This window comes from Anas acuta, chromosome 2, assembly GCF_963932015.1.
Source record: "Anas acuta chromosome 2, bAnaAcu1.1, whole genome shotgun sequence".
Classification (NCBI taxonomy): Eukaryota; Metazoa; Chordata; class Aves; order Anseriformes; family Anatidae; genus Anas; species Anas acuta.
Genome location: NC_088980.1, coordinates 81,649,328 through 81,663,746, shown reverse-complemented (window position 1 = coordinate 81,663,746; position 14,419 = coordinate 81,649,328). Strand labels below are relative to the sequence as shown.

General features: G+C 39.0%; 1 protein-coding gene across 2 annotated transcripts in view; it reads left to right on the top strand.

Moving 5' to 3' along the window:
* TRIO (trio Rho guanine nucleotide exchange factor) overlaps positions 1–14,419 on the top strand; it is a 242,366-nt gene that overhangs the window by 68,721 nt on the left and 159,226 nt on the right. For both annotated transcript variants that reach the window (XM_068670984.1, XM_068670985.1), the window contains exons 3-6: positions 3,263–3,377; positions 6,684–6,876; positions 7,526–8,038; positions 10,707–10,829. In XM_068670984.1, the coding sequence (XP_068527085.1) occupies positions 3,263–3,377; positions 6,684–6,876; positions 7,526–8,038; positions 10,707–10,829 (944 nt within the window). The remainder of the gene's footprint in view (positions 1–3,262; positions 3,378–6,683; positions 6,877–7,525; positions 8,039–10,706; positions 10,830–14,419) is intronic.

Below are 14,419 nucleotides of genomic sequence, written 5' to 3'. Positions count from 1 at the left end.
GTGCGTCTTGCCATATGTAGGTTGATAACTGCAAAGCCAAAAAGCTCCCCAAACTAACCTTCGTTGTGTACATACTGGTACTGAAGTAATGCTGCACTGGAAATAACTGTCCTGACATCACTCACAGGCTGGACAGCTTTATCTTCTACTGGACAAAGTAACGAAAGAACTCGATTATTTTGCTGCCATGGTGAGTGTAGGATGCAAATGCATTGTGCATCTTCCCTCCGAATCCTTTGTTGTTTTTATAATATTGCTAACGGAGCAGTTCTCCAAAAAAGTGGAGTGAGAGGGAAAGAAAAGACTTCCTTGAACTGACTTACACCGAACTGGGCAATAATCTGCTGGTGTACTGGGCATCTCATTGTCTGAAACAGAAAAGCCTTCTTGGCTTGTTACCGTGAAGTAAAGATGGATTCTGGAATACAATCTGTTGTTCAAGCTGAAGCCTGTTGAGTACGGGCACTCTTATATCTCCACACATACTTAAGCAAGGGGAGCATTTTCTTAAAAGGAAGTATTTTCTCTCTAGGAAACCTGTACCAGTGTTTGAGCACCCTCACAGTGAAGACATTTTCCTCATGTCCAGTCTGAACCTCCCCTGGAGCAGCTTGGTGCCATTCCCATGCATCCTGTCATTGGTGACCAGGGAGAAGAGACCTGCACCTCCCTCTCCATACAAGCTTACTGCTTAGCTTTACCTAAGTATTTTGAGACAGGGTAAAAAGGTATTTCCTGAACAAAAACTGCATTGCTCAGCCTGTTTGGTTCTGATGTCTTTTGGAGACCATCGACAAGACTTCTCTTTGCGATGTGCACTAGACAGAAGTGATTCATGTTGGCTGACTCATGTGAGTTGATCGGCTACTCATATGACACATCTGGGTATAAACAGAGATATTCTATCTCAGTAGCATGAGGGTTTTGTATAAAAGAAAAGGGTAAAAATGGAAGTCTGACTGATGAAAGCAGTAGCTTAATATGGTTTTTGTTAAGCCAGGACAAATAAGGGGGTTGAGTTGAAGAAAAGCTATTGTGAGACAGGAAATTCCCACCTGATGCCTCATACATTGTTACTTTTAACTGTGTATGACACAGCAGCATCAGGCAGAAAGGAAACCAGAGTTATTTATTGGAAAAGGCCTATGTTTTGGCTCTCCAGGCATAAGGATGAAAAAACCTTTGTGTTTAATAGATTAAAAAGATATCAGTTGTATCCTAAAGCCTTAGGGATTTCTTTGCTTAATACTTAGTATCTTAGCATATGGTTCAAGACTGGACAGTGAAACTTGTCTTGCTAAAAATCAAGGCTATTATTAATTTATCCATTACTCATCTAGACCTGAAATGAGCATGACAAATTTTGTCTGCAATGTACCAAAATTCTGGGATATGATTTATCAGAAATTTATGTACTGTACTGTAAAAACTTATTTCCTCTGTGGTGTATGTGTGGAGCTGGGAGTCAGTTGCAGAGGCATCCAGAAAGACATTAAAAGTATGTGTTTCTTTCTTCTGCCATGCTGGAAAATAACATGATATAATACTTGATCTGTGGGAAGGGCCTGGGGAACGATCTGAGATGACTTTGTATAACAAGGCATTTGTGTAAAAAGCTTGGAGAGTGTTAAGAAAATTCAGTGTGTGTGCTTTTCACTGCTAGCTGTTGATTCTGAAGGAAGAATTTTGACTTTGAGCAATCAACCCCACTTTTTCTGTGGTGTTGGAATTAGTGATATTTTCTAACTGTAACCTAAATCTTTTAGATCTGTAGCTGAGGAGAGAGAGCATTAAGGGCTGCAGCAGACTTTGAGCTAAGTTTGTTAGCTTTGAAGCCCACTGGTCATTGTGGAGCTGAGCAGAGACTTGGGCTGTTAGACTCCTGGTCTGATCATTTATACTGCCTTTCTCTGTGGCTTTTGTCTTCGTTCTGTCTCTTGCTACACAAAATCCTCAATGTGCTCTTCTTGGCAAATGGGCTGGGCTGGTCAAGGCTAGACTTACCCTCTCTCTTTAGAAGAAGAGTTGTTTTTACTCTCTCGCCCCATTTAAGAGGGTCATAAAACATAAGATGAATTCCCTTTTATGTCTAAGTTTCTGGCATTGCAGCTTGACAGAAATCCAGAGCTGCTCTTCCCTGATCTGAGTTTCAATTGGTGCCTCCTGGGGAACGTGTCCAGTGGAGGTGCTTTCTGGAGACCTTGGCATCTAGGCTTAGGGTCTCTAGCAACTACACACAGAGTGCTCTGGAGAGGATACTGATGGATTCTTGAGTGACTGAATTTATTCATTCACTTTTGGTCTGTCTTTTTAAATGGTTTTTTAAAACTCTGCTTAATAGAAACTCTGTTAAATAACATGGATTTACAATGGGGAGCTGATTTACAACGAGAAATCACTCAGGAGTACTGAATGGTGTTTCTCTGCATTTCCACAGGAGAGGAGAAAATAGTCCATGCATCTGTGGTTGAGAACATGTATGTGAAATTCAGCTTGTAGGAATGACTGCTATTGTACAAGCATTGATAAAAGACAGGCTACTGACTTGAATCTAATATTTACTAAATGTAACATTTTGTTTCCACTAGCAAGGCATTGAATATAAAATTTCATTTTAAGTATACATTTAAGTGGAGCCACCTCAGTTTTTTTAAACCCTTTGAATTGAGTGGATTCAGAATTACCTTCATTTGCATTGCTAACAATTAAAAACTATAAACTGACCATTCAGAATCTGTGCAGCACAACGGGGTAAAACGATGTAACAGCACTCGTGTTCTTCTGGTATACTCTGTGCCTAAATGTGGTGCTAGTAATGAAGTTAACACTGAATATTGTCTAAATGCTAGCCAACAGAGTAACATAACTCTGCAATTAAATTTAATCTGTATGACTGCTGATTCAAAAATTAAATATGTAACAAAGCACCAGTGCTCGAGATGTCAGACTGCCCATCAGACTTGAATGTGATGGTAATATGTAATTGTAATGCTATCATGAGTCTTCGTTTCACATTTTTTTTTTTTTTCTTTGACAGGTATTTCCTCATTGTAGGAATTGTGACAATGTACTCATTGATAATCCCAAAATGCGATTTTAAGCTGGTCTCTGAATGACAGTGTTAGCATTTAACTTGAAATCTTGAAGTGGTTATTCATTCAAGTGTAGGAGTTAGGCTTTCCAAAAGCATTATGAAGACTACTTTTGCAAACAAGAATGGTGTTAAGCTGTGTTGATTTGTTTTTGACGTTTTGTTTTTCAGGTGGCAGAGATAAGCGTGGAGGCCCCATCCTAACGTTTCCAGCTCGTAGTAATCATGATAGAATACGGCAGGAAGACCTTAGGAGACTAATTTCTTACCTAGCTTGTATTCCTAGGTAAGTGATGATAAGCCTTGATACACTCTGATGCTGTGCAACAAAACAAAGGGAATATATTTCAGTACACTTAGAAGCTAAGAGACTGAGTGATTAAAGAAAATGAGCAAATTTGTACCAAGTTCTGTCAGTTACTGTTTTCAGACAGTTTTTTGAAAAGGCTCAAACAGTTACTCTGCCCTGTAGAAGGAAGGCTGTTGGCAGAATGTCTGGCGTGCTTTAGCTGAAAGTAGTTTGTCTTGGAAATAATACTGCCATGCTACATAGCTGTCACTGGGGAAAATTTGTGAATACAACTCAAAGGCTTTCAGTGCATCAATAATTAGAAACATGTTGGTCATCATTCACAATGTATCTTGTGTGGACTGGGGTCGGCACGACACTCCAAACTATTATTTGTGTCGGACGTGATGAATCGGGACACTATAACTTAGGAATAACCAGGAGAAAAGTATGTAAAATTTGCTTGTACAGGTCTCAGATAAACCTGTGGAGAGACCTGTGAAACTACTGATATTACTGTAAAAAATTAAACTATGTATTACAATGTGTAATTTAAACTAATCACCAAATCTAGTGCTTGTATGTGTGCATGTATATATGAATATATATTTAAATATATATATATATTAAAAGAAATAGTAAAAAAAAAAATTGTTCAGATAGAACTTTGTTCTTGAGTAGTAAAACTAAGGAGAAAAATGAGCTTAAGACACTGATTGTAGGTTTATCTCAGATTCCACCAACATTTGGTACAGACTAGAGCAACTCCAACTGTGCTTGAAAATGTTTGCACGTAACCTGCAGGAGTAGTTGTCAAAATCTCCAGGACAACATGCCTGAATGTATTTTCTTCCATATTTCTGTAAGGTGTTAATTTGTGTGCACTCTTCCTTGCATCTGATGTAATCAGGTAGCAGTTTCAGATTGACATAAGTGTTCTCATTAAGCAAAGAAAAACAACTGCCCAAAACAAAGCAAACAAAATAAAGCTAAACCTTCACAAATTCTAGTTGAGAGTGTTTATGGCTTTCCTTAGGAGTAATTGTTGGTAATTCAATTTCTCTGGTATTTACTTCACTTTTAAGCTTAGGAGTACTTAGTGTTTTTTCTTTATTTTTGATTAAACTGGGAGATTTGGAGAGAGAGAGGAAGGGAGAGAAGTCTTGAGATTTTTACCTTTGAAAGCATTTGATTTCACATTTGAACGTTTGAGATGTATTCTGGCCCTCTAGATCTTCAAGTTACTAGAGACATTAATAGCATCAAAATAGGCCCTAGAGAGTTTTGTGGAGATAATCTGGCAAAATACAGTTGTATTCTGGCATAAGGAGTATGTTAATCTAGTATCAATAGTTTTAAAATAGAAACTTTGTACAGGATTTTATATCTCTGCAAACATGGCAAAGATTTGAGGATAAAGGGAGCTTTATTAAAAGCTAGACTGATTTTCACACACATCATGTTTTAGGGGACTGGTCATGTAACTCCTTAACTGAGAAGTCCTGGGTCTTCTCAACTGGTGCGAATAGCCCAGACAGCTACTTTGTCAACAAATGATTGCAGTACAGTTATCCTACATAGCTGAAGATTCGAGGTGTCATTTTTTTGGCAAGGGATCAAAACAGTTAGGGCAGTATTCCATCTCTGAATTGCACTAATTTAAAAATTTATCTGATTTTAAAATTTTACCAAGTTTAAGTCATCAACACTTACTTGACCAGTTATTAGTGCAGTTCAGGTTTACCAAACAGAGGACCTTGTCTGACCAAAGCCTCCCAGAACAGTTTTTATTGTTTTGATCCTTAGCCAAGAGGGATTTGTCTTTTGTCAGCTGATGGGGCCACATGAGTGGAGGACACATCTGCATCACATGGTGAGCAGCTGCTTTGTGCATCCTAGTAAATGTACATCTCATGAATTAGTGGCAAGCAGTCTTCCTTGTGCAGTAGCCAGTTTGTGTACTTGGATAGGGATGGGCTGAGCAGCTCTTATGTAACATGCAGCCTTTCAATAATGGGTGTGTCTTAGCTTCAAAACAATATTTGGTTTTGTCCTTTTAATTGTGTGTGTACCTTTGGGCAGGTGGGAGAGCCAGCATTTATCTTGATAAACTCCCTTTTTAAACTTTTTATTTTTTTAAACTAACGTCAAAAAGCTACTCTCCTAAGGAAGGCTGTATTACAACTCCTTTCAGAAGCTCTTCTGCCCTCCAGAGTCGGTCATAACTCATCTTTCTCATAATACTGCCAGTGAAGCATCCTTACTTCCTGGACACTCTAAAAACCTTAACACATGAACTCCAGAATTCCGTTTACGTTAGTCACATCCCTGTAAGTGACTAATGTACTTAAACAGCGGACATTTGGTCCCTCTTAATAGTCCATTGGCTATGACGCAGCTTTAAAATATTTTCCCTTTCCACGTTAACAAGGTCTTGTAGTAGGCTCTCTTGGAACAAAATCAGAATTCCCGGTGCTTGTGGTGATTGCTGCTTTTGATCAGCAGCAAGTAGTTAGTGTACAATAAGTAATGAAGAAAAGAAATGAAATCTGACATCTTCAGAAAAGTTGCCAGGAAATTTTTGTATAAGGTCTGCTAACTTTTGGACAGCAAAATTGAGATCAAATTTTGTAGAAACAGGTTAGTATGGTTTTCGTCACAGCCATGAAATGCTTTCTTACCAGTTAGCTATCCACAGATTGACCCCATTATGGAAGTAGTTGTCAGTAAAGGTTTTCCCTCGGCAAACTAACATTGTTTAACTCTTAGAAAATACGAAACAAAATCTGAGTTCAAAAATGTTTCAGAAGCAGTAGGGAAGAACAGCATACCAACTTCTGTCTTCTAGAGGAACCCCTCGATCATTAGAAAAACAAGAACACTGTCATCAGTAAAGTGTGCGTGTGTGCTATGGAGTCATTTGTAAATTAATTAAATTTTGGTGCTTCTGTAAATGGTGAGTGTGTGTGTTGGGTGAAGGAGAGAGGACTGAATTCTGGTTTATATTCATGTGAATATAAAAAAGGAAAATGAAAGAGGAGGTGAAGGCAGATTATCTAATCGGCAACAAATTTAAAGCTATCACCCACCAGGGGTTTGGCAGTGGGGTGACAGCAAGCTTCCTGAGAGGTTTTGCAATGCTGTCATGAGAACTGCTGTGTGCATCAGATAGTCAACAGTGATGCCCTAGGGATGGGATTGTTAGCTGGAGAGAGCACATTCATTAGGCAGTGCGTTGCAGTAGAAGTGCTGCGTTCAAATTTGTAATGCTTGCTTGGTAACGTTTTCTCCTTTCTTCTGCAGTGAGGAAGTATGTAAAAGGGGATTCACCGTCATTGTAGATATGCGTGGGTCAAAATGGGACTCCATAAAGCCTCTGCTGAAGATTTTACAGGAATCCTTCCCATGCTGTATTCATGTTGCACTGATAATCAAGCCAGACAACTTCTGGCAGAAACAGAGGACTAACTTTGGCAGCTCTAAGTTTGAGTTTGAGGTAATTTCCCCTATCGTATATGAATTTATATTTATTTCATGGTTTAAGTGTGCTCAGTACTGATCAGCATCTTGAGCAGTCTCAAATTATGTTCCAGATAAGAGAGGGGTAGATGGGGCCAGTTGTTCTAGAAGAAATGTAGTTTATTTCATAAGCTGAAACTAGATAATTGTGCACATTGTCATACATACCTTTTCTGAGCATGAAAAAGATGGACTTAGGGTTTTACCCCTCATGGGGGTAAAAGTGTTAGGTTTCATCTTTATTTTGTCTTGGTCTTTACTGTGGTAATCATTCTGTCACCACCATTCCATGCAGATGAAAGCAGCCAAATAAACCTTGCTGCTATCCTACTTCTGCTCACAATATCCAAATCAAAATCTAATCAAAACAGTAGCCAGAAAAGTGGTTGCTGTTTTTTTTCCTTCAGTGTAGTGGGGTAAGAAGTAAGATTTCTCTGGCTGAGTGAAAATACCTGCAAGACAGGAGGCTCCTCAGAATTGGCATTGGAAAAGAAATGTATAGGCAAAGTTAAGTCAGGTGGACTTCATAAATCATGATCAACTTTTTAAACAGAGAGAAACAAAAACTTGAAAGAAAATGTCAAATTCATTTCACTAACCGTATTTGTTTGTTTTTCTTGTTTTAGACAAATATGGTGTCTCTGGAAGGCCTTACCAAAGTAGTTGATCCTTCTCAGCTAACCCCAGAATTCGATGGCTGTTTGGAGTACAACCATGAGGAGTGGATAGAAATCAGAGTTGCCTTTGAGGACTACATTAGCAATGCAACCCATATGCTGTCCAGACTGGAGGAACTGCAAGATATATTGTCGAAAAAGGAAATGCCTCAGGACCTGGAAGGTGCTCGCAATATGATAGAGGAGCATTCGCAATTAAAAAAGAAAGTCATTAAGGCTCCTATTGAGGACCTTGATGTGGAAGGACAAAAGCTGCTCCAGCGAATACAGAGCAGCGATAGCTTCCCCAAAAAGAACTCTGGGTCAGGGAATGCAGACTTACAGAACCTTTTACCCAAAGTATCCACCATGCTGGACAGGCTGCACTCAACGCGGCAGCATCTGCATCAGATGTGGCATGTGCGGAAATTGAAATTGGACCAATGTTTTCAGCTCAGGCTGTTTGAGCAGGATGCTGAAAAGGTAAGGGATTGGGGAGGGAAAGATTGGGGAGGGGCACGAACAACGACTGACTGACTTGAAAAGAGTACCAAGGATAATTACGAAGAGTAATTTCTGTCTTCTAAAGACAAAACTCTAAGTTAGTCACTACTAACTGAGAAGTAAGGGATTTTTTTATTGATACTGAATCTTAGTCTTCTGGAGTAGAGTGGATGGAGTACTAATTCCAAGCTGTAAAGAACACAGGTAACTTTCATGGAAGAAAAATTTAAGTGGTAGCAACTTTAAAGCTTTTGCTTTAAAAGCTTTAAAGCTTTGCTCCAGACAGAAGCTTTTTCAGGCATCAAATGAAGATGGATGATGTATGCTTTATAAATACAGCTGATTAAGGATTGCATCAGTCTCCTTTTGAGTGACCCTTGGGATTTGAGTGGCAGGTAGCTGACAAAGTCTGAAGAGGTTGACATGGCAAACTGCTTCATTGATGCGAGATTTAAGGTCCCAGGCTAAAAACTGATGTATCTTTTTTGACAATCATATGTCATTAACGGGGGACTGACTGATTTCAGAGTGTTTCGGGTTAACCAGTCCCTTTGAAGGATAAAGCTCTTGATTGACATGAAATCTGAAGAACCACCATAGCAGGCAGTGCACTGTTAGCTGAGCTCAAATAAGATCTATTTTCGTATAGAATGGTTTTGCAATCGCTAACTTGCTACCATGGAACAAATAGCTTTAAGGAAGGATGGGGAGTTTTTCTCTGGGAGAAGAAATAACTAGACTATCCAGTCCGGTGGTAAGTATGGTCTTTGTCAGATTTCTTAAAGTATTTAACATAAGAATGTCTGAACTGGGTGAGACCAAAGGTCTACGTTAAACTAGTATCTTGCTCTCCAGTAGTGGTCATAAGCAGATGTCTGGGAAAACAGAGCAAGCAGATAAAATACTTCTCCTTCCTCTGTCTTCCTCAGTTTTCTTCCCCTGTCTTCTTCCCCTGTACTTTCCTGTCCCCTGGTCATTTCTGCTCAGGAACTTTCACAGCAGGACTCCTAATGTTTTCTGCTGTGTTTAAAAAAGAAACTTCAGGACCATTTAAAGCGAATGTTTACTGAGTGTAGCTGAAAATAGTAGGGTCATGTAAGGAGTTGAAAAAAATCCAGTCACGTGAATTTAGAGTCATAAAGTTATTTAGGAAATAATAAGCCAATGATCTAATACTGCTCTTTCAGGCCCAAAATGATTTTAGTAACTGTTCAGCCACTTAATTACAGCATTAACAAAATACATTTTGATGATGCTCAAGTGGTATTGAAAAGTACATTCTTCATTTACTCATCTAAAAGTTGCATATGTAACTTGGGCTTTAAGAAACCCCTTTTCAAATATGTGAGCCTATGGAACTGATGTCTGTCCTGCCATGTGATTGTATAGGCTCATACCTGTGTTTCCTGTGTTCCTGATTCCAAGAATCTGTAATAGATTCAATAGATCCATCTTTCGAAAATAGCAGCAAGTACGAGGCACCTCAAAAGGAGGTTGACAGCAGCCAGTGTTCTTGGAACTTGATTCCCCCATCAAACACTAGAAAAAGATTTGAAAGATGGTTTATGTGGTATCCCAACCGCTTTTTGGTTAAGGCCCTTGTCTTAATCTACATCTTCAATGTATTCTAGACAAGAAACCAAAAATTTTAGGAGTGTGTGATCATCTGCCTCAGTTATCTAAACTCTTAAAACTTTTTGTTTGTTTGCAGTTCTTACCATACTGTTGTCCACTTATAATTTGATTTTTCATGCACCTGGGTAGAATATTGGACCTGGTAACATTGCTCTGTTAGCCTGCGTACTTTAAAAGATCTTTAAATGAGTGCTTACTACTCATTGTAGCCATTTCTTTCAGAAGTATCTTTTTAAGCTAACCCAGAGTGTAGGTGGGTCTTTTGAGCTGAAATATAGCAAAGAGTTCAAGACCACGTTGTGTGTGTATAACTGTAAAACTCAGTCTTTTGTTGTGCTGCTTGGTCTTTGAAAACTTTGTTTTCCAATGCCACTGTTAACATACCTATTGCACCTTCAGTAATGGCCATTGGTAGATAAAACCTTTCCCAAACTTTGTTTGAATATTATTTTTTTGTTTTGTTTTTACACATCTTTGAAGTTTATTCATATATTTTTCTGGAAGAAAGTAATGTGTAATACTGCTCAAGTATTATTATTATTTTTAATTTGCTTAGCAGTAGAAAAGTTATTTTCAAATCTGCCATAAAGTTGTGAGCTAAAAATATCAAATTTACTGAAATACTTTATTTCCATGAGTTGACATTCTCATTTTAAATTACTAAACTGCTGACATCACAAAATGCTGACACTAAGGAATGTATAAGCTTTGTAACATAGGGCTGTGCTCCAAGTTTGTTTGTTTACTATGGCTTTGTAGTAATGATGTTGACTTCACTGTAGCTTGAGATAAACATCTGAGGAAAAGGTTCAACAGCTGAGGACGTTGGTCCGAAAAGTTAGATTTCAGTACTGATTTCTTTGAAATGTAGAGTAACTTACAGGGGAAAGACAATCAGTGTTAATTTTAATGGCAGCTCTTTCTGTTGTCTTTGTCATGTATCTCTCATGTTACTTGCATGTGATTTCTTCCATAAAAATCAGTGATTTTTTTCCTTAACATTTCCTTGCAGATGTTTGACTGGATCACACACAACAAAGGTCTGTTTCTAAACAGCTACACGGAGATCGGAACCAGTCATCCCCATGCTATGGAACTTCAGACACAGCACAATCACTTTGCCATGAACTGTATGGTAAGAATGGGCCTCAATTCACAACACTGACATTTGCTCTTAGTTAAGGTAGAATTCATAAATCACACGCACAAATCATTCCTTTTATTACAACTAGCACAACTTGCATTTGAGCAGTGAAGTTGCATAACAAAAGAAGAAAATAAAAGGTAGCCAAGGACGGAGGTACTGTGATTGAGCAACTGAATTATTTGGACCACTGGCAATATTCAGTGCAACCTTGGAACTTCTAAAATATATGCATCCAAACTCTTAGAAGCTGGGATATGTGTTTGAGTACAGTTCTGCATCTTTTAGGAAATTTCAGGGAATTATATATAATACGCTATAAAAAAAACAACAACTCAGGATCTTCAGAATAGATTGCATCTCAGGTACAAAAAGTTTTGAGAAGTGCTAATCAGTAGCTGAGCTCAGTGTAATATTTTTCCTTTTTTTTTAATTTTTTTTATTATTTTTAAGAGCACATACGTCTCATTTCTGGTGCAGTGGCATGGAGGTAAAGCAAATATTTTTCTTGTCAAATATTATCTTGATAAGGCATCATGTGCAATTAAAAATTCAGTTTCTAACCTGCAGTGAGTGAAAGCTGCTTATTATCAGTTTCATGAATGCCCTGTTCAGACATGGGGACTAAATTCTCAAGCATATTTTGGTCGTTTTTCACTAGGAGGGTTGGAGGTGTATAAGTAACTTCAGGAGCCTGGGCCTAAATCCAGTCCCTGTCTGTCAGCTCAACGGAAGAAGAACACTACAACTCTTGTTAGAAATTAACATCCTTGGCAGTCCGAGGATGGGAATTGAATTAAAGTATGGTTGAAACAATCAACTCTTGCAAGAGGGTGTTTTTGTAGGACAGGACTACTAACTGTGGAAAGAAAGCATGTCAAAGTAAACTACCCTTGGTTATTTGTCTTGCTAAAATCATTAAAGGGATAGTAAGACAGCTCTTGTGTCTAGTTTTGACCAAGTTAAGGCAGTAGGAGAGACAGCAGTAGAGAAGTAAGTTTTCTTCTGCAACTCAGCTATCTTTGTGAAAGTTTTTTTAACAAATAAATAAAAGCAGTGGTTTATTTTTTGCCAAGAATAAAGCGAACATTGTGGAACATTGTATTGAAGTTATGCATGTATAACATCATGCATGGAAGTAACTTTGACCTTTAGGTTTGGAAGGTACAGGTCCACTCTTGGGGCATAGCAATTTGCTGCTTCATGGAGTAACTAATTACTGCTGTTCATTGCTCTGCACATAAAACGCAACAGAAGGGCATTCAGAGGAGGACAGTAGGTGTCATTGACATGAGATGACTTTTGAAAGTTGGTGATATTGGATATCCTTCCAGGCTGTTCTTGGGCTCATACTGTACAGGTTAAATTATTCTTGTTCTGTTAGCCTCTCCTGATGTTAGTTACTGTGACTTCTTCTTCAAATTAGGTGGCTTGTTTTCTTCTCCTTCATTGTCTTTAAAAACAAACAAGCAAAAAAAGTCCTTACTGTTTAGATGCTAGCAACACTAGGAAGCACTCGAGTGATGTAGCATAATCCCCCCTGTTCTTAATCTTTTGCTTTTAATCTCTGTTTTGTTTGTAATAGTCAAGTGTGTCAATTACACAGGGCTTTTTCTCATCTTGCACAATGATTTCTTGAAGCATGTAAGGAGCAGTTTAAATCTGGGGCAAGCATAGTCCCCATGAAGTGGTTCTTTCCTGTAGAATGAGAAAACAATTAGCCCTTGGTTTTGATTTCAGGAGCATTCAGGTTTTCTGTTTTATTTGGTTAACTAACCAAAATTGAACACGTATAGTATGGGGGGAAATTATGCTGAATATGACTTGAAAAAATGACATGAGCTGATTGAAATTTGACAGGCCATTCTTCATGTGGTTTTTAGTGGGAAAATATCAGGCAATCCTAACTCCTACAAAGCATGTTCAGTTTCTCCCTGACCTCTCCTCAGATGCGTTCTGTGCTCACCAAGCTACTGTTTTGTTTGCTGCTGCAGTCAGCACAACTCTTCAGTAATCAGAGCTCATTTACGATCTCTTAGTGAGTGCTCTAGCACTAGAGATGGAATTTAACTTCTAACACATCTACAGCAATGTAAATTTATCCAATTGGATGGCATGAAGGAAGGAGGAGTAGCAACTAAGTATTATTATATGCAGGAGATTTTGAAGGCTTTTCATTGTGGCCCTAATTGGCCCCTGATAGATCTTGCTTTCCAGGCAGTTTCTTTAGGCTCGCTTTAGGCAGGGAAGGGCCGTTCAAAGGATAAATGCTGCCCAAGCAGCTAAATACCTCTTGCACTTGCTCACAGCTTAACCCTGATAATTGATGTTGCAGCTGCTTTTCTTAACACATTGTGATTGCTGCAGGGCACATGCTCCCTTCGCAGCAGGTGCTACCCTCCATCAATGGCTGGCTCTCCCATCTCCCCTTCCTTCCCAAGTAGCAGCTTGGCTTTCCGAGAGGTGCAGGAGGGCAGCTTCTGCAGCTGCTTCTGCTGAGCTCGGGTGAGAAAGTATCAGCCTTTGGGTGAGATGCCAAAACTTTAATCTGGTCTTCCAGTCTGAAATGAGCCACCTGGTTGCAAACCATTGTGAAAACTACTTAGTTCCTGTTATCAAAAAGAGTTGGCTACATCAAGGGTAAAGAAGGTTTGCTGAATTTTTCTTTTTTCCTTTTAATGGCTTTCTGCCATTTTTAGAACCCAGTTTTCAGTATTACAGCACAAAGTAGCTGGAAGTTTAAACCAAATGTAAAAACAAACAGGTGAAGAATATATTGGGGGAGGAAATTTAGCTGCACTTTCAGCAGCTTCATTCTCAAGTGATACGTCTAGGCATCTTGCATATTCAGTTTGTGATGGACATGTGCATAGGAGTATGTTCACAAAAGTCTTAAGCTTAACATGCAGGCTGGTTCTTGTGGCAATGAAACTGTCCTAGGGAAAAGCTGGATAGGTGCAGTGATGCACGTCAAAGATGGAAATATGTTTTGTTACCATTACTCAACACACAGACAGGTGTGGCTGGAAAGGATGCTGTCTGAAATACAGTTCGCATGTTCAGCTGGAGGTAGGTAGGTGACCTCCCATTACTGAAATCAAGAAACTGTGCACTGATAAGGGGCAAGATTGTTTCTTTACAGGGCAAGTAGTTCCCATCTTCCTGCACCGTGTGGAAAAACAGTATCTTAGTGATTCTCTCCTCTAAAGACGAATATGTTCAGGTTGGAAATAAAGTGAAATTTTGTCTTAGAAAGAGTAGTCTGGGATTGGAAAGGGTTGCCCAGGGAGGTGGTGGAGGGTGGTCTCACAGGTGTGGGTGGTCCCTGGGGGTGTTCAAGGAAAGGTTGGACCTGGTGCTTAGGGACATGGTTTAGTGGGTGGCATTGGTGGTAGGGCAGTGGTTGATGATCTTGGAGTTTTTTTTCAACTTAAATGATTCTATGTTTTTTCGCTATCATTTAAAAGTCATGCCTTCAGCAACAACAAATTGCTGTTGACAAGTCCTGAGATTTATGTGAGCTAAGCAATACTCAGTTCTAACTTCAAGTTCCTCTTCAGATGACTAAACCAATGCTTCAC